Source organism: Pelophylax lessonae (genome assembly GCF_965119305.1).
Source record: "Pelophylax lessonae genome assembly, chromosome: 12".
NCBI lineage: Eukaryota > Metazoa > Chordata > Amphibia > Anura > Ranidae > Pelophylax > Pelophylax lessonae.
The window spans coordinates 53,142,641-53,162,427 of record NC_138779.1 but is presented as its reverse complement, the minus strand read 5'-3'; the positions used below and the strand labels follow the sequence as shown (position 1 = coordinate 53,162,427).

General features: G+C 42.8%; 1 protein-coding gene across 1 annotated transcript in view; it reads left to right on the top strand.

Annotated features, from left to right (window-relative positions):
* The window catches only part of FOXRED1 (FAD dependent oxidoreductase domain containing 1), a gene marked incomplete at its 3' end in the record, with an annotated part of 57,684 nt that extends 41,983 nt beyond the window's left edge, over positions 1 to 15,701 (top strand). Inside the window, exons 8-11 of the mRNA XM_082274455.1 lie at positions 4,908 to 5,068; positions 8,910 to 9,039; positions 10,267 to 10,371; positions 15,447 to 15,701. Of these exons, the coding sequence (XP_082130581.1) occupies positions 4,908 to 5,068; positions 8,910 to 9,039; positions 10,267 to 10,371; positions 15,447 to 15,701 (651 nt within the window). The remainder of the gene's footprint in view (positions 1 to 4,907; positions 5,069 to 8,909; positions 9,040 to 10,266; positions 10,372 to 15,446) is intronic.
* Between the last annotated feature and the right edge of the window lie 4,086 nt (positions 15,702 to 19,787).

Genomic DNA, 19,787 nt, shown 5'->3' with positions numbered 1-19,787 from the left:
TGTCGGTTCTACAGAAACCTCCCTTTGAAAACATCAGGGAGATTCCCTTGTTTACTTTATCCCAGAAGGTGGCCTTCTTGGTGGCTATCACTTCTGCTCGCAGGGTGTCAGAACTGGCTGCATTATCATGCCAGTCCCCATACCTAGTGATTCATAGGGATAAGGTAGTACTTCATCCTAAGCCATCCTTTCTTCCTAAGGTGGTTTCAGATTTTCATCTGAATGAAGATATTGTACTACCTTCCTTGTGTCCTCAGCCCAAGCATCATCAGGAACATGCGTTGCATTCCTTGGATGTGGTTCGGGCAATCAGGGTATACCTGAAAGCTACGGAATCATTCCGTAAGACGGATTCACTTTTTGTGATCACGGATGGCCCCAGAAAGGGTTTGCCTGCATCTGCCGCGACCATTGCCAAATGGATTAGACAGACGGTGGTACAGGCTTATTCTATTAAGGGTCAGAGTCCTCCGTTCCCTGTTAGGGCGCACTCCACTCGAGCGCTCAGTACTTCCTGGGCCTTTCGCCATCAGGCGTCAGTGGTCCAGGTGTGTAAGGCGGCCACCTGGTCGTCGGTACATACCTTTACAAAATTCTATAAAATTGATGTGACGGCATCGGCGGATGCCTCATTTGGCCGCAAGTTTTTGCAGGCCGCAATTTGAGGAGACCGGTGGTCTACCTCGAGAGTTTTTTTCTGTTTGAAAAATTTCTTTTTTGTTGAGTCTCATTAAGGATGAGCATTGTAAACTTCTAGTTGGCACCGGTTGGGCCTTCTAGATTGGGATTTGATTTCCATTTTCCCACCCCTCATTTGTGATACTGCTCTGGGACGTCCCGAAGGTGCTGTATCACCGAGGACTACGTCTGTCAATGAGCGATAGAGAAAAATGGATTTTTGTAAAATCTTACCGTAAAATCCTTTTCTCTTAGCTCATTGACAGACGTAGTCCCCGCCCCTCTGTTTTGGAGTTGGGTTGGGTTAAAATCTCTAAAGACTGCTTTTTGACATAACTGATTTGCTGAGGCAGAGAGAGAGAGGATATACCCTCTGGGACTGCCCCTAGGGTGTGGCCAGAGCATTTTAATTTCCTGTCTAGTCCTGCTCCTGTGGAGGCAACATAACCCGAAGGTGCTGTATCACCGAGGACTACGTCTGTCAATGAGCTAAGAGAAAAGGATTTTACGGTAAGATTTTACAAAAATCCATTTTTGCCTGGAGTTCAGCTTTAACTTATTATCCCATATTACAATTGCTTAACCGCTTAAGCCCCGGAAGATTTTACCCCCTTCCTGACCAGGGCCTATTTTGCGATTCGGCACTGCATGACTTTAACGGACAATTGTGCGGTCGTGCGACGCTGTACCAAAACGAATTTGACGTCCTTTTTTTCCCACAAACAGAGCTTTCTTTTGATGGTATTTGATCACCTCTGCGATTTTTTGATCATGCGCTATAAACAAAAAAAGAGCGACAATTTTGCAGAAATAACAATATTTTTCACATTTTTTTTTATATGAAATTCCCAAAAAAATGTAAAAATCAAAATTTTTTAACATTTTATGCCAATTTTTTTTTACCATATGTTTGGTAAAAAAAATTGCAAAAAGTGTATTTTGATTGGTTTTTTTATGTATTTTTTTTTTAACGCGTAATGGCGGCGATCTGCGATTTTTTTTTTTTTTTTTTGCGGGACTGCGACATTGCGGCGGACAGATCGGACCCTTGACTGACATTTTTTACACTTTTGGGGTTACCAGTGACATTACTACAGTAATCAGTGCTATACATATGCACTGTTACTGTAAAAATGACACTGGCAGTGAAGGAGTTAACTGTATTGGAGAGGGAGGGGTTAAGTGTGTCCTAGGGGCGTGTTTCTAACTGTGATTGGCTGTGGCTTGATGTGTAAGAACAGAGATCAACAGTCCTACATAGTAGAACCGTTTGATCACCATTCATACACAGGGGAGACGGAGCTTTGTTTACATTAGCCGCCTGCCTTTCTCCCGCTGTCACAGACGATTGCGAGTGACCGGCGGACATCGTGACCGCCGGGCACACGCGCGGGGGGTCCGTGACCGAGCGGGAGCGCGCATCCGGCAGCGCGCGCTCACTCCCAAAACCCTTACAGGCTAGCGACGTAGACCTACGTCGCTTTGCCTGTGAGGGGCTGACTGCCGACGGAAATAGTCGTGCGGCAGTCGGCAAGTGGTTAACTACAACTGAACAATGATCTCAAGGCTCATCATACACGTTCTAATCAGACCATAAAATATCTTTACAATCCGTGTTAAATGTATCAAAACTATTCTGATAACCTACTTATACTATCCAATCAATTTGTATTCAGTCAGGCCCCTACACTACATACCTGTTGGAAGATCGAAAGGCGATTGTATAACCAAATTGTAACAAGTAGCCAGCTTTAAGTGCCGGTTCACATATATGCGATGCGGAAACCCTGCGAATCCACTGCGGGTTCCCGCATTGCATTCAAACCGCAGGCAGTTCACACTGCCATATGCGAATCGCTGGGGGTGTCAGTACAAAGTTAACGACACCCCCAGATCAGTTTGCGTATCGCAGTGCGAACTGTCAGTTCGGACATGAATCGGATCGCATTGGTGTGAACCATCACGCGATCCAATTGTGCTGCGCACCCAAAAAAGGGTCCTGTGCGTGTTTGTTTCCAAATCCGATGCAAATTCAGCATCACCAAACATCGCATGTGATTTTCACAGCAGTGCGCTCCGAATCACATGCAATGTCTGTCATCGCTATTGTGTGAAACAGGACGAAGAGTGCAGTATAAAAGGAATAGCTTTTGTTTCTACTTCTTGTGACAAAATAGTTTTTCTTACAAGTACATTTACCGTAACCGTACAGTGCCTTGAAAAAGAATTCATACCCCTCGAAATTTTCCACATTTTGTCATGTTACTACCAAAAACGTAAACGTATTTTTTGGGGATTTTATATGATAGGCCAACTCAAAGTGGCACATAATTGTGAAGTGGAAGGAAAATAATAAATGGTTTTCAAAATGTTTTACAAATAAATATGTGAAAAGTGTGGCGTGCATTTGTATTCAGCCCCCTTTACTCTGATCCCCCTAACTAAAATCTAGTGGAACCAATTGTCTTCTGAAGTCACCTAATTAGTAAATGGAGTCCACCTGTGTGCAATATAATCTCAGTATAAATACAGCTGTTCTGTGAAGCCCTCAGAGTTTTTTTTAGAGAACCTTAGTGAACAAACAGCATCATGAAGGCCAAGGAACACACAAGGCAGGTCAGGGATAAAGTTGTGGAGAGGTTTAAAGCACGGTTAGGTTATAAAAAAATGTCCAGACAGAGGGTCAAGGGGTCTTGCCGCTTCATAAGACAAGCTTTAACCAGTCACTGATAGAAGTTACAAGACTGCTATATACTGCAAGTGAGATAATGTATTTAGCAGTTTATGTTTACTGAAATAATTGCATTTCCATGTTCTGTGTACTGTGAGAGACCGGATCTAGCGAATGCAGGCTCTGGGTTTAGTAACCCTTTAATTAAGTATTAGTAGTCACTAAATCAGCCCATAGATGATTCCATTATATATTTTATTCATCCAGTGGGTTGAAGGAAAAAAAACGAACTGGGGAAATCACTCCCACTAAGCTAATGATCAACGCTGCCAGCTATACCCTGCTGCCCTGACTGAGCGGCATTTATCCCACAGGCCGGTTGTACAGAAGTCGATCGGTACAACCACTGTCCCCATACATGGATTGAAATTCTGCTAGTCCCTGCTAAACCAGACAAATTTCCATCCTTTTATGGCCAGTCTAAACCGCTTGTCAAGTAGAAATGAACAGGCCACACACTGAAGTCAACACAGGTGCTCTATTAGCTTTACTATAACTGAATCGAGGATTCACAACATATCGTCTCACCTGTCTACCTCCCACTCCAACCATAGTGTCCATGATTAAGCCCTTTATGGGCTGAAGCATGGCGGGCAGGCAAAACTATATGTGGTGAATCCTCTATTATATTAAATACCCTCCCCCCAGTACCTGCTGTACTTACCTCTGTGGGTGGCGAGCTGTTAGTGCCAACACAGCGGATATAGTGGTCTGGGGATTTGAAATCCCAGCTCTTCTCCTCCATCTTTCTGCAGGGCTTCTGGGATGGATCAGAGCAATTTTGTGCAGTCTGTTCATTTCTACTTCACAAGGACACGGCTGATGCTGGATGCGCTCCTGGGCGTGGATGCGCTCCTGGGCATGGATGCGCTCCTGGGCATGGATGCGCTCCTGGGCGTGGATGAGCTCCTGGGCATGGATGCGCTCCTGGGCGTGGATGAGCTGATCTGGAGCTGAAAGTACAGGGACGGAGGCAAGTTTGGAGCAACATATCTAATATTGATTCCACAAAATAGTAGTCTCTAAACCAATCACATAATCTCTTTATAGTTCTTCCTACTTACTAGATCTAACACTGTGCAAGTTATGGGAAATTAATTCCTGTATTACAGGATACAACTGTTCATAAATCCTCTAAAAACTGGCAACAAGACCTTGGCATGCTGCCTTTACATAGTAGTTGAGGTTGAATAAAGAGAATAGTCCATCCAGTTCAACCTATGTAGGTGTGTGTGGCCGTAGTCATCTCTCATACCCCTGAATGTTCTGATCCTTGAGATGTACGTCCAAGAGTCTTTAAACATCCCCCTTGTGATCAACCAAGTAGTAGTTATTTTTTTTTACTGTTAAAGAGACTGGGTGACTGATATGATCGCAAGGTGGGTTCTACTCACCAATTTTATACCCCCTTCCAATATATTCTCCAGCTTAGGTTTTACATAAATACTGCTAAGGACTTGAAATTGTGGACAAAGACCTAACCAATATCTGATTGCAGGTGTCGATGCCACATAGTCTGGAGAATCAGCCGGTGGAATGCTCTGCGGTCATTAATGCTGCTGGTGCCTGGTCTGCAAAGGTGGCAGAGATGGCAGGAGTGGGCCTGGGGAATCCCAACACAGCACAAGGAACAAAACTTCCTGTAGAGCCCAGAAAGAGGTGAAGGTTTTTGTTGGAGTTGCCTTTTAATCATTGTTTTGGTGCCACACAAATGATACACCTAGAAGAGAACTGGGGTGTAATGAGGGCAATGAGACAGTACAGGAACGACCTTTGCAGGAGGGTTTGAGGTTAGAAGCTAATTATTCGTTTTCTGGCAAACATTTTGTAACATATTTTTAGAGCTATTTAATAGACTTCTATGATTTATTACAGCATAGATCAGGGTTTCTCAACCAAGGTTCCGTGGAACACCAGGATTCCTCCTGAGGTTGCTTGGGGTTCCTTGAGCAATGGGCAACTTCTGCCACTCAGATAAGTTTCCAATGACCCCATTGTTCCTTTTAGCGATCTGTAAGGGGGTAATTCTTCCCAATGATGACAAAAGTAAGGAGCATTCTTCCCACCGACTGTCACACTAATGTGTCATAAGTTTTAGATTTTTAATTTCTAGCAGGGGTTCCCCCGAGACCAGAAATTTATTTCAAGGGTTCCTCTTGTGTTGAAAAGGTTGAGAAAGGCTGGCATAGATGTATCCATGACAATATCTGTATGGAGTTTGCATATTTTCCCTATGCTTCCATTGGTTTCCTATGGGTACTCCAGTTTCCTACCATATTCCATAGACATGCTGGTAGGTTAATTGGCTCCTGCCTAAATTTGTGCTAGTATGTTCGTATGCATATGGAATGAGGACCTTAGATTGTTGGCACCTTTGGGGGCAGGGACTGATGTGAATGTATAGTACAGTATATAAAGCACTGCATACATTGTCAGCGCTATATAAATACCTGCAATAAATGAATAGTACCAGGCTTGGGGGTGCTGGTTACAATTGATAGGGTCAGAGTTCATTACTATTAGGGTTAGCACAGTGGAGCCTTCTCAGAACAAAAGGTAATCGCATGTTTCATTCCATCACATATCCAAAAAATAAGGGGGTAAAGAGGATCACAAAGCAAGCAGGGGGGCAATGTACTAGCCCCCAGTATTGTCTGTGGTCTCCCTGCAACTGATCTTTTCCCATTACTGACTCATCAGGAGTTGATTTATTAAAATTGGAGAGTGCAATATCTGGTGCAGCTGTGCATGGTAGCCAATCCGCTTCTTACTTCAGCTTGTTCAGTTAGGCTTTAGATTTAGGATGGATTACTACGCTTAACTCCCTTAGCGGTATCCCCGAGCGTGACTCGGGGTGGTTGTTTCATGCTAGGATCGGTATCCCCGAGTCACACTCGGGATAGATGTGCAGAGCCTGCAGTGGTGTCTCTTACCTTCTCCTAGCGATCCAGAGATGATCTCCCATTGCTGTGATCGCCGCCGAGATCCCCGCCGCTTGTCCGTCGGTATGATGACTTCCTGGTTCCGTTCCCTGCAGCAGCAATGGTGCATGGGAGCGGAACTGGGAGGGAAATTCAAAAGTTGCACCACACACAAACACATAAAAAGGAGGTGATACAATGTAATCTGAAATTATATATAATAAATTTATATTTTATATATATATATATATGTGTATATAAAGTTATTATATATCATTTCAGATTACATTGCATCACCTCCTTTTTATATATTATATTATATAATATTATATTATTGATTAGATTATAATTCATGCATTTGTGTTTCAAATTTATCACATCTGGGATGTCTACTAGAGTCTTGTTTTGGTCAGGTTTAAGTCAGTAATTACTAAGAATTGTAGGCCTATAATACATAACGCCAAATTTCCATGCAAAAAATTGTACCGCTTTTGGTACAGAATTCCTGACAGAATCATACCGCCAGGGAGGTTAATAAGGAAGAAAAAAGAGAGGCTGCAGTCACTCCAATACAACAATATTGTTACTAACTTCTATACTCCTTATATGTGCCGTGCTCAGAAATGATAAAGTCAGATTCCTCCCACTTGTATAGCAGTTATTAAAGTGTAAACATTTGAAAAAGTGAAAGAGTGCATAAATTAAACCTCAAACCAATATGATATGCATCATCACATAAATCCTTATACTATTCCTGGGTCAGAAAACATCCTATTTGCATATATGATATATATGATGAGTTTGTAAACAGATAAAAAAGTGCGTAGTGCAAAATAGGAAATAATAAAGTGCAAAACTGTCAAGGAGCTGAATGCCAACATTCTATCAAATGTGGGGGTCACCATACCTCTCAATGAGTATTGACCACCTCCACAACTTGGAGACAGCTCACACAATCATTGTTTTTTTCATATGCATTGCCTTTCCAATGCTTCCAATGTGAGGGCAGTACCCACTTTTGTATACTATGAATTATATTGGCCAGGCGACGCACTGACACCTTTGCTGCCACAGTGCTATTGGCTGGATGTTCAGTGTGCCCCTGTGCCTTTAAGAAGGGGTGGGCTCCCCTCAGGTTTATCTGCCCTACATCCTGTCCATCTAAATGCATGTGCTTCCATTGTTGGAGACTCCCAGAAATTAGAGTTGGGTCCACAGAAAATGGGGTGCCTTGCCCTGGCTCTGTGGCTTACCCATGTATTTGCAAATGTGTGCAACTAAACCCCTGTTTTTAACGCATACTGTTGGACAGGTTAATTTGGGTGGTAGCAGGCTGGTTGGTAAGTTGTGTTTGGAAATTTCTTTGGTTTTTTCATATGCGTTGCCTTTCCAATGTTCTTTGCTTCAGTGACCAGTTACAGGTGTGGGCAGTACCCACTTGTTTATACTGTGGCTGCTCTCCCATCTCTCTTGGTCCAGTGCTGGGCCAATCAACAAGCACCTCCAGCACTGTCACATGAAAGGAAGAGGATTGGGTCACATGTTTCTCTATAGCCAGAAGTACCTGGTATGGTTCAGTGGAGGGGGGGAGAGGTGAAAGGAAAAGTGATTCTGTTCTGCTGGGTGGGAGGGAAATTAAAACGAACCTGCTGTGGTGTCCTGCATCGAAAAAGCACAGATTTGCTTCAGAGGAGACCTAGCATAACAAAACCTGGTGATTGGCATTACTGAACTCTCATATTCCAAATGCTGGTTGTCTGGCACTCATGGGCAGTACCCACTTTTTTTGTACTATGAATTATATTGGCCAGGCAACGCACTGACACCTTTGCTGAGTGCTATGGGCTGGGTGTTCTTACTCTGCAGCCTGGGACAAGTATCCGAATCCGAATGTGCTGGGTGTTCTTACTCTGCAGCCTGGGACAAGTATCCGAATCTGAATGGGCTGGGTGTTCTTACTCTGCCGCCTGGGACAAGTATCCGAATCCGAATGTGCTGGGTGTTCTTACTCTGCAGCCTGGGACAAGTATCCGAATCTGAATGGGCTGGGTGTTCTTACTCTGCAGCCTGGGACAAGTATCCGAATCCGAATGGGCTGGGTGTTCTTACTCTCCAGCCTGGGACAAGTATCCGAATCTGAATGGGCTGGGTGTTCTTAATCGCCAGCCTGGGACAAGTATCCGAATCCGAATGGGCTGGGTGTTCTTACTCTGCAGCCTGGGACAAGTATCCGAATCCGAATGGGCTGGGTGTTCTTACTCTGCAGCCTGGGACAAGTATCCGAATCCGAATGGGCTGGGTGTTCTTACTCTCCAGCCTGAGACAAGTATCCGAATCTGAATGGGCTGGGTGTTCTTACTCTCCAGCCTGGGACAAGTATCCGAATAGCACTTTGGACATTCCTGAACTGTGTTTTGGGTCAGGATATAAAAAAATTGGAGTAAAAGGGTCAACATGAGTTCAAAGGGACCCATTTTCAGGACCCAATGAAGGGTAGCCCCCAGAAGAGAATTTTAGAGCCTTTACAAGTGTAGAAAGCTTTGATAAGAACGATAGAATAAATTCTTTTTTTTTTCCAGATATGTCTATATGTTTAATAGCCCCAATGGCCCTGGTATGGACTGTCCGATGCTGATTGACAGCTCTGGAGCGTATTTTCGAAGAGAAGGATTTGGGGGCAACTACATCGGAGGGCTCTCGCCATCAGAGGTGAGCAACTAATAACTGTATATTGAAAGTTACCATAGGTCAATTTTAGATACATTGGCCGCTGCAACAAGACGCTTTCTGACCTGCAAATATATTTGTAAGTCTGTTTTGGCCAGTTTTGTGATTTACGCATCCCCACCATACTGTACACTAGGGAACTCAAAGCATCTCTGTAGCTTCCTCTATCCCTGTCCCACCTCCAGCTCCCATTGTCCTAAATGCATTCCATCCCTTCTCCATGCTTTTTACCTTTTTTAGGAGATCTTCAAGGTGATCATGTGACATGCAGAGTCTTCTCCCGGCGTTGGGTAATACTCAGTGATGCAGAAGACTCTGCATCATTACACATTGAGTACAGTCACTGTAATGCATCCTATACTTTTACTTGGCTCCAGCAGCACTACCCTCTCTTCCTTCTTTCAGAGAAGAAACTGAGGGATCCTGCTGCGGGGGCATAGCTTACTGACGTTGTGTGTGTCTGTGGATGCACACAACCTTGCTGGGGGCTGCGAATACACACAGGTGCCTTTTTACCACCCGGCTACCCCCAAGGAGGGGGGAGCTGACAGCGCCAGAGGAGACTGGCAGAAGATAAGGAAAGCAACCTGTGCAACATTGTTGCACAGAGAAGAGAAGTATAACCTCTTTTTTATTTAAAAAAAAAAAAATAATTTTTATCTTTTTAGTATTACTTTGCTTTTTTATTCAGTTAAAAAACACAGAGAGGGTGCATCAGCCTAGCGCATTTTCTCTAAAACCATTTATTCAAAGGAATGTAAAGGAATCTACTCACAGACATCCAGACTGACAAAGCATATCGCAGTAAAGCTGGCCATACATTATACAATTTTCTTGTTATATTTCCTTTAGATTTACCTTTAACTATGTAATACAAGGGCCTGCCTGATTGCATACAAATTGAAAGTGTTTAGGGTTGACCTCATATTGTATGGTTTTGGTAAATCTAAAGGAAAATTGTATAATGTATGGCCAGCCTAATGCTATCAAATTGTCCACTCCGCTTGCTCCTGGTTTGGGAGGACTTCATCTGAGATCCTAATGTCATACGCGTTTTCGAAGGCCGTACCTTTTTCATCAAAGCCAAACCTCAGGGCTTACAGACTTTGCCAATTACGCCAGCAGTATCTAAAACTGATAACATAATGTGACTAAAATGATGTTTTACATAATGCAATGCCTGTGTTCACTGCTTTCCTATTCCTTTAGGAAGAAGAACCAGACACCAGCAATTTGGACGTTGACCACAATTATTTCCAAGAGAAGGTGTGGCCACTCTTGGCGCACAGAGTACCTGCGTTTGAGTCACTTAAAGTAAGTATCGCAAAATACAGAGGTAAAGCCTAACATTAGGACCTTATTAAACCTCACTCTGAAACATTTTTTATGTAAATAGGGTCATTATTTTTGGGTTATAGGGCCTTACATATGAAAGTCTTCTTTGGTAAGTCTGCTGGCCAGACAGCTGCATGCAGGAAAATATCCTACCCATGGCCTAAAAATGTTACCGAAAGCACAGTAAGGAGCCAATTTCTAAAGCAGTGGTACCGCCATAACCAGTCCTCTTCAAGTTAAGGAGCTCTCTGCTACATTGAGCAGAGAGAATTATGTGGGGCATTGCAGCCCATGTTTTAAAGTGGTTGTAAACCCACTCTTATAACTTTTACCTATAGGTAAGCCTTAACAACTTGCTGACCGCCCCTCGCAGACTTACTGTGACAGAGTGGCTCAGCCGCGCATAATCACGTAGACACAGCAGGAGCCAAACCGCGGGAGAAGCGGGTAGGATCTCCGTCGGCCTCTCGCGATCTTCACAGAAACTGACAGAAGAGCCGCCTGCCCATGTAAACAAAGCAGGCGGCTCTTCTGTCAAGACAGGCACACAGAGATTGTGTGTCTCAGCTAAGCTGAAACACCGATCTCTGTGTGCCTGTCACAGAGCCCTCCCCCCACACAGTCAGTAAGCATAGTATTAACTTCTTCCCTGCCAGTGTAATTTATACAGTAACAGTGCATATTATTTAGCACTGATTACTGTATTTATGTCACTGGTCCCCAAAAAGTGTCACTTTGCGGCGGACAAAATCTGACACTGTCGCAGTCCCGCTAAAAATCGCTGATCGCTGTTAAAGTAACGCAGTGTAGAATCACAAAAAATGGCTTGGCCATTAAGGGGGTAAAACCTTCCGGAGCTGAAGTGGGTAATGAGGCTTACCACCTATAAGTACTGTAAATATCTCCTTAACTTGCACCATTTAGGAGATATTTACATTTCATGCAGCCGATGATGTCGTGGCACATGCGCTCTGAAGAAACAGGCACCCGTGCTGTTTCTTCAGAGCCCTGGGCCGTGACCAGTGGCTCCCGCGTGCATGCGTCGCGCGGCTTTAGCCAGTAGCATAGCCGGAGTCCGCAGACCCAGAAGGAAGAAAGCTGAAGATGGATGCAGCCTCCAGCAGGGACGGCGAGGGCTTTGTTTGGAGGAAAGTGTCACATAATGTGCTAGTATGCGATGCATACTAGCACATTAAGCATTTACTTTGCAGGGAAGAAAAAAAAAGGAAGAGTTTACTTCCTCTTTAATTTGGCTGTAAACTATGGACTACGGTGTGTGTACCCCAGCTGAGTATAAATCTGTATGTCATTACATAGTATAAAATATATTTATAACGTTTTAAATAAGTGTACAAATCAGCAGAGGAATAAATCCAATTAGGAAGCAGAGGTAGCCAACTGTTCACACGTACATCCTTTTCAGAAAGATTCATTATTAAGTTTTCTTTCCAGTGTTCAATCTCAACTTGTGTTAAATTCTGCTCAAAATATTAATCCAAAAGGCAACTGTGAATGCACTTCCCTCACACCAGAACATTCCTCACCAAAATGGTGAATAAATCAGATGATATCGCTAATGTGGCAGTTCTCTATTTGCTTGGATAAATCCCCAGGGATTCCATGGAAGAGTCAGATTTTATAACCTGAAAGCCAAAGCAGTAGGGTCTAGATATAAATTATATTTGTCAAATTAAAAGGGTCTATCAAAAGTTGTCAGCCAAAGTGGTTTGGGGTCATACCAAATCATACCCCTCCAGGGACGAGTTATCCCTGGAGGAGATAAGCCCCTATCTTCAGCTTGATAATACATTGGGTGAAGTTGGAGTCCTTTTGGCTGCCTTTTGATATACCCTTTATGGGAATGCTCGTTTGACCTGCTGGTAATACAGAGGTCATATATTTCAGGTGAGCGCAGTGTGTTTCTATTGGTGAAGTGTCTGTCACCTGGATGAAAAACTTCCTCCTTTCACTTAGACTTGCATGGATCCTCCAGGCTTTTTGGACATTCTTTTCCTATAATTAATATATTTGATTATGCTTCATTGCGCTGCACTGTTTTATACTGTATTTATGTTTTGAGGTGTAAGTGATTTCCATTTAGTGTTCAGCAGGCATCTGTATGGTAGGAGTTGGTTTGCGCTGATTGTATTAATATCTATATACAGTCAGGTCCATAAATATTGGGACAGCGACACAATTTAAATCTTTTTGGCTCTATACACCACCACAATGGATTTGAAATGAAACAAACAAGATGTGCTTTAACTGCAGGCTTTCAGCTTTAATTTGAGGGTATTTACATCCAAATCAGGTGAACGGTGTAGGAATTACATCAGTTTGTATATGTGCCTCCCACTTTTTAAGGGACCAAAAGTAATGGGACAGATTAACAATCATAAATCAAACTTTCACTTTTTAATACTTGGTTGCAAATCCTTTGCAGTCAATTACAGCCTAAAGTCTGGGACGCATAGACATCACCAGACGCTGGGTTTCATCCCTGGTGATGCTCTGCCAGGCCTCTACTGCAACTGTCTTCAGTTCCTGCTTGTTCTTGGGGCATTTTCTCTTCAATTTTGTCTTCAGCAAGTGAAATGCATGCTCAATCGGATTCAGGTCAGGTGATTGACTTGGCCATTGCATAACATTCCACTTCTTTCCCTTAAAAAACTCTTTGGTTGCTTTCCCAGTATTCTTTGGGTCATTGTCCATCTGCACTGTGAAGCGCCGTCCAATGAGTTCTGAAGCATTTGGCTGAATATGAGCAGATAATATTGCCCGAAACACTTCAGAATTCATCCTGCTGCTTTTGTCAGCAGTCACATCATCAATAAATACAAGAGAACCAGTTCCATTGGCAGCCATACATGCCCACACCATGACACTACCACCACCATGCTTCACTGATGAGGTGGTATGCTTTGGATCATGAGCAGTTCCTTTCCTTCTCCATGCTCTTCTCTTACCATCACTCTGGTACAAGTTGATCTTGGTCTCATCTGTCCATAGGATGTTGTTCCAGAACTGTGAAGGCTTTTTTAGATATTGTTTGGCAAACTATAATCTGTCCTTCCTGTTTTTGAGGCTCACCAATGGTTTATATCTTGTGGTGAACCCTCTGTATTCACTCTGGTGAAGTCCTCTTTTGATTGTTGAATTTGACACACATACAGGTCCTTCTCCAAAAATTAGCATATTGTGATAAAGTTCATTATTTTCTGTAATGTACTGATAAACATTAGACTTTCATATATTTTAGATTCATTACACACAACTGAAGTAGTGCAAGCCTTTTATTGTTTTAATATTGATGATTTTGGCATACAGCTCATGAAAACCCAAAATTCCGATCTAAAAAAATTTGCATATTTCATCTGACCAATAAAAGAATTTTGGGTTTTCATGAGCTGTATGCCAAAATTATCAATATTAAAACAATAAAAGGCTTGCACTACTTCAGTTGTGTGTAATGAATCTAAAATATATGAAAGTCTAATGTTTATCAGTACATTACATAAAATAATGAACTTTATCACAATATGCTAATTTTTTGAGAAGGACCTGTACACCTACCTCCTGGAGAGTGTTCTTGAGCTGGCCAACTGTTGTGAAGGGTGTTTTCTTCACCAGGGAAAGAATTCTTCGGTCATCCACCACAGTTGTTTTCCATGGTCTTCCAGTGTTGCTGAGCTCACCGGTGCGTTCTTTCTTTTTAAGGATGTTCCAAACAGTTTATTTGGCCACACCTAATGTTTTTGCTATCTCTCTGATGGGTTTGTTTTGTTTTTTCAGCCTAATGATGGCTTGCTTCACTGATAGTGACAGCTCTTTGGATCTCATATTGAGAGTTGACAGCAACAGATTCCAAATGCAAATAGCACACTTGAAATGAACTCTGGACCTTTTATCTGCTCCTTGTAAATGGGATAACGAGGGAATAACACACACCTGGCCATGGAACAGCTGAGCAGCCAATTGTCCCATTACTTTTGGTCCCTTAAAAAGTGGGAGGCACATATACAAACTGTTGTAATTCCTACACTGTTCACCTGATTTGGATGTAAATACCCTCAAATTAAAGCTGAAAGTTTGCATTTAAAGCACATCTTGTTTGTTTTTATTTCAAATCCATTGTGGTGGTGTATAGAGCCAAACAGATTTGAATTGTGTCGATGTCCCAATATTTATGGACCTGACTGTAGTAGTTTAAAGTTTGCCTAGTTAGGCCCCTTTCACACGGGCAATCCGATCCCTCTGTCAGTTTTTCAGGCAGACTTGATCGGCTCCATGCATCCCTATAAGGGCAGCAGATGTCAGCGGAGACATGTCCGCTGACACCCGCTGCTCTCCGATCCTGTCTGTAAAATCCGGGCAAATGAAAACCCTATTTTCCATCCGTCTGGTGGATCGGATGAGAACGGACAGGTAGTCCATTATCATTCGATCTCCCCATAGAGGACAGTAGGGATCTGACAGCTCCGTCTCCACACACACACACGAGTGTCATCGGCGGATGCATCCCCCGCTGAGTAGAACGGACTCCTTCGGGCGGTGCGCCCGTGTGAAAGAGGCCTTAAGGTGTCTCGCAGCAGCCTTCCAGCATGACTGAGCACAAAGCCGGCTTCATAAAGACATAGTTTGATCAGGTTGGTGTGGAGGACTTGAGTGTACAGCATAAAGCCCTGGCCTCAACCCTGCTGAACACTTTTAGGATACATTGGAACACTGATTGTGAGCCAGGATGTCTAATACAGCATCAGTACCTGACCTCACTAATTCTACAGGCCTACCTAGGGTGGCCTCTTTTATAGCAACAAACAGAGCAACTTCATATTAGTGGCTATGGTTTTTGAATAGAATATCCAGCAAACTCGTATAGGTGTGGTCAGCTGTCAATAAACTTTGACTTATAATATACTTCTGAAAGTTAAACATCTTTAATTAGTTGTCCTACGTTATACAGATCAAAATGAGTTTATAGTATTTTGTTTCCAATAAATAATTTTACAGCAAACTGTAGCAATTTAAAGGTCACCTTTGCTGTGTTTCCCTAGGTAAAATCAGCCTGGGCAGGATTTTATGATTACAACACATTCGACCAAAACGGGGTCATTGGGACCCATCCATTGGTGCAGAACATGTACTTTGCCTGCGGGTTCAGTGGACATGGCTTGCAGCAGGCTCCAGCTGTGGGACGGGCTGTGGCAGAGTTGCTGATTGATGGAGATTTCAAGGCCTTGAACTTAAAACCATTTGGCTTCGAGCGTTTCATTTTGAACAGGCCAATCCGGGAAAGGAATATTGTATGATGTGAGTATGCTGTTATTTAGCTCTGAGTTATCTTCATAGAATAGGGTGACCCAAAAAAAGCAACCGTGTTTGTTCCTGTATTGGCAAGTATAAGTATTAACAATATAGTGAGAATTGAGTAAAGAAATCTAAAAACCCTTCCAACAGAATCTGTGCTTAGCACCGTAAAGGCTTCTTAGAACAGAAGGTATTTATTTACATGTCTCTATCCATCCCTTTTACATTCCAAAAAATATACCCAAACAATGACAGATATTATAAGTACTTTCAAGGTGCTATGAGATTGTAAAATGTTTAAGGTTTCATGCACAAGGGTACATTTTCCTGTGTAGCGTAAGAACATTGCATATTTCTGGTGCCCGCAATGTCCTGGAAGCTGACTACAGTTGCTGTATAGACATTAGTGGTTGGAGGCGGCTGTACACAGCTATACCCTTCTCTTAGGCTCCGTTCACATTAGGTCGCTCCGACTTAGGGGGCGACCTGTGAAGTCGCGTGCAGCGGGACTTGCACGGACTTCACATAATGGAAGTCAATGCAAGTCGCCTCGAAGTAGTACAGGACCCTTTTTCTAAGTCGGAGCGACTTGTGTCGCTCCTATTAGAACCGTTCCTGTACTACACTAGGGGAGCGACAGTGCACAACTTGTCAGGCTGACCAAGTCGCCTGACAAGTCGTACCAGTGTGAATGGACACTGAGCATAAACTAGCAAACATGCACAGACAGAATATCCCAAAAGCATGTCTTAGGCTCCATGTACACGGGACGCTGGAAATGGCCGTTTAGGAGCAGTTGGGCGTTTTTTTCAGAAGCCCCTGAACCCATCTACATTTTATCTTATCTGTCCATGTACACCAGGTCGTTTACAGTCATTTGCAGGCAGTTGCGTTCAGGGACTGTTTTTAGAACGCAATTATTTGCGTTCGAACGTGTGTTTCCCGGCGTTTCAAACACACAAACGCGTCCGAATGCGATGACCCGCGTTTAGCGTTCGCGTTTTTCCATTTTAAAGGGGAATAATTTTTTTGACCTCTAGGAACTCTTCTAAACGCCCGCAAACGCTGCTAAACGCCCGCTAAACGCGGGTACAAACGCGACCGAACGGACGTTTCAAACGTCCTAAAAATTCCAGCATTCAAAGGGACTTTTAACAACGTCCCGTATACATGGAGCCTAAGAGGAGTTGTATACAGCTCCAGGACATCCCGAGTACCAGAAACAGGCAGCACCTTTACACTACACAGGTGAATCTGCCCATGTGCATGAAGCCATGGGTCACTTTCCCAACATTTTTCGCAAAGATCTGCTTCCTCAGGTATAGGGAGAAAATATAAGCACAAGGGATATTGGGGAAAAAAGAATGACCTTTAAAAGATAAATAGTCCTGTTGATTATCGTACATAGCACATTCACTAATGTATTACAAATAGATGAAATAACTCTCAGTTTTAATAATTTCACTGATGTATTAGAGATGAATGTCAAAAACAGAACATTCAACTATCCCAAATATGCAGCAAAAATGCTAAGAGTGGAAAGGTAGCGCTATTAACACTTTAACAGACCTGTGCCAGATCAAGTGCCCCAATACACACAAGGATAGAAAGTCAATGAATTATTCACCAAGACCACCATTGATGAAAGCAGTTTGGATCGAGTGTAGGAAAACAAAAGTGGAAAGCTCCCTTAAAGGATAAGTTCACCTTTTGTAACGTATTGCACCCATATTCAAGGTTTAACATGTAACAGATGCCCTGGACCCCGGTTCTTACAGCTAGCGGGGGGGGGGGTCTGCTCCCCCCATCCAGCTCTAGCCATCATAGTTTTTAATTCACTGAATTGTTTGCAAAACCACAAGGTCCGACAGCCTTTGTAGCTGTTATGCGCTGGGATAGTGCATTAAGTCTATCACAGTGTAACTGCCTGGCCATATCAGAGGTACAGCCGTACAGATTCACAGACAGTCTGCAGGACCGTGGCATTACACCCATGATCTGCTGATCGTGGGTGCAACACTTCACAGGTCCATTACAAAAAAAATAAAATAATAAATGCTTATTTTTTTACCTGCAAAAAAAGAAATATGCATTTATTTTTTTTGTAAAGGTGAACTTCTCCTTTAAAGAGGACAGACAACCTTCCCTCACTGTCATACATTTTGTTTTTTTAATTTATTCATTTTAATAATGGTTAATAGCATCATTGTGCTCAATGATCAGCTTAAGCACATGGCCCTGCTGATCAAGAAATCGTTCTCTTTAGCTGCTGCATATATATATATATATATATATATATATATATATATATATATATATACCCATTATTCTTTCTTCTGGAACACCTTACTGGAAAAAGCCTCAGATGCGTTTTTCATTTCTCAGCACGGTCATGTGGCTATGCTGACTAAAGAGCACTTGCCATTGCATGCAATATGATAGATCAGGGGTATTAAATTACAATTCACCGAGGTCTGGTCGGTAAAATTTTCTTCTAGCAGAGGTCCGAATATCATGTTGGTACCGTCGTGCATTTTCACATGCACCACATTGCGTGTTGCTGCAGCACTATTTTTTTTAAAAACAAAGGTAAAGGATTCTTTCTGTGTTTCTTGCAGGTAGTGCAGCCCATGACGTGTTCACCTAATGCACATGCACAGATCTTAACCCATTTTTACATCAGCATCCTCAGTCCCCACTGCTCATCAAGATCCCCCTCCACCCCTTTCACAGTTGTGTTCTCATACTTCCTTGACATCAATCCTTAACAGTAATGTCCTCTGCCCCTATTTACATCATTCCCCCACATTCCAGTCCTCAGCCTCATCACTGCAAACCTTGGCATCCCCCCTCCCCCCATTCAGTCCTTAGACATTTTCAACTTCATCCCCCTCACTGTCCTACATGACACAGACAGACAGGTCGGAGGGAGACATCTGGATGGAGGCGGGCATTGCAAGATGGTGATTGGCTGCTAGGACTGTCCTTTATCCTAGCAGCCAATCACTTGCTTCTAAACCTCAGGCAGCTCCGCTCTCCATTGCGAACTGTCCCGCCTCCCGCTATCAGCTCTCTGCGGATTACAGAGCAACGGCAGGGCAAAGAAAATGCTCCTAAATGGCAGGACCAAAGGGATACTGACGCGGTCCCCCATTTAGTGATGCCTGTGATAGATAATCACTCCAGAGCTGTGTATTGCTTTGTACAGCTTGCTACACTGGCAGCATGTGGAATCATAGCAGTTATGTATAGCAGGGTGGCCAGGACATTAGAAGTTAGTTCACGTTTTTCATTTATCATGAAAAGGTGAGCTTACCTTTTAAGACATCCCCCCTCTCTCTCATATGTCTATCAGTTAGCATTTTGCTTTTTTTTTTTCTCCATCAGGTTACGAAACTCGACAGCAGAAACATCCGTAGGATGGGTGACCTGATCACAGCAGCCACCCCAATGCACAAGCCATACCGGGATTCTGTATCCAATCTTCAGCAAAACTACATTACCTCACCTGATGGAAACCTCCTGAAAAAATAATTTTATATATATGAATGTCATATTATGGCTGAATGTAGACTGCTTGGTACACAATATCATACGTAAAGAAATTACTGAACCTTTTTTCAAATAACTTTTAATGTTTTTAATTGGTCGTCTACCAGCCTTATAATTAAAAAGGTACTACTTTACAGATCTATGTACCAATATATTCTATGTGTGGAGAAAACAATGTGTAAACAATATATTTTACTTTTATATATAAAGTGGCATCTAAAAAGAATATCTTGATTAATTGCAGACTTTTTTTTTTTTTATAAACTTTTAAGAGCAGTACATGTTCATTTAAACAATGAGACATTCCAAATAGAAGATTCAACTTTGCACACAAAAATGAAACTATAATAGGGAGTGGGGGGTCGGGGTGGACACCAGTGCTCCAACTTTGTCGGGGTGTGTAATCCCTGAACCGAAAACACGTATAGCGGACAAGAGTATATATAGGATGCTGATAAATGGAATGGACAGTAAAAGAGTGGGGGATCCATATACTTGAGCCTGCAAGACATTTTGAGTGAGAGGAGTTGGGCCAA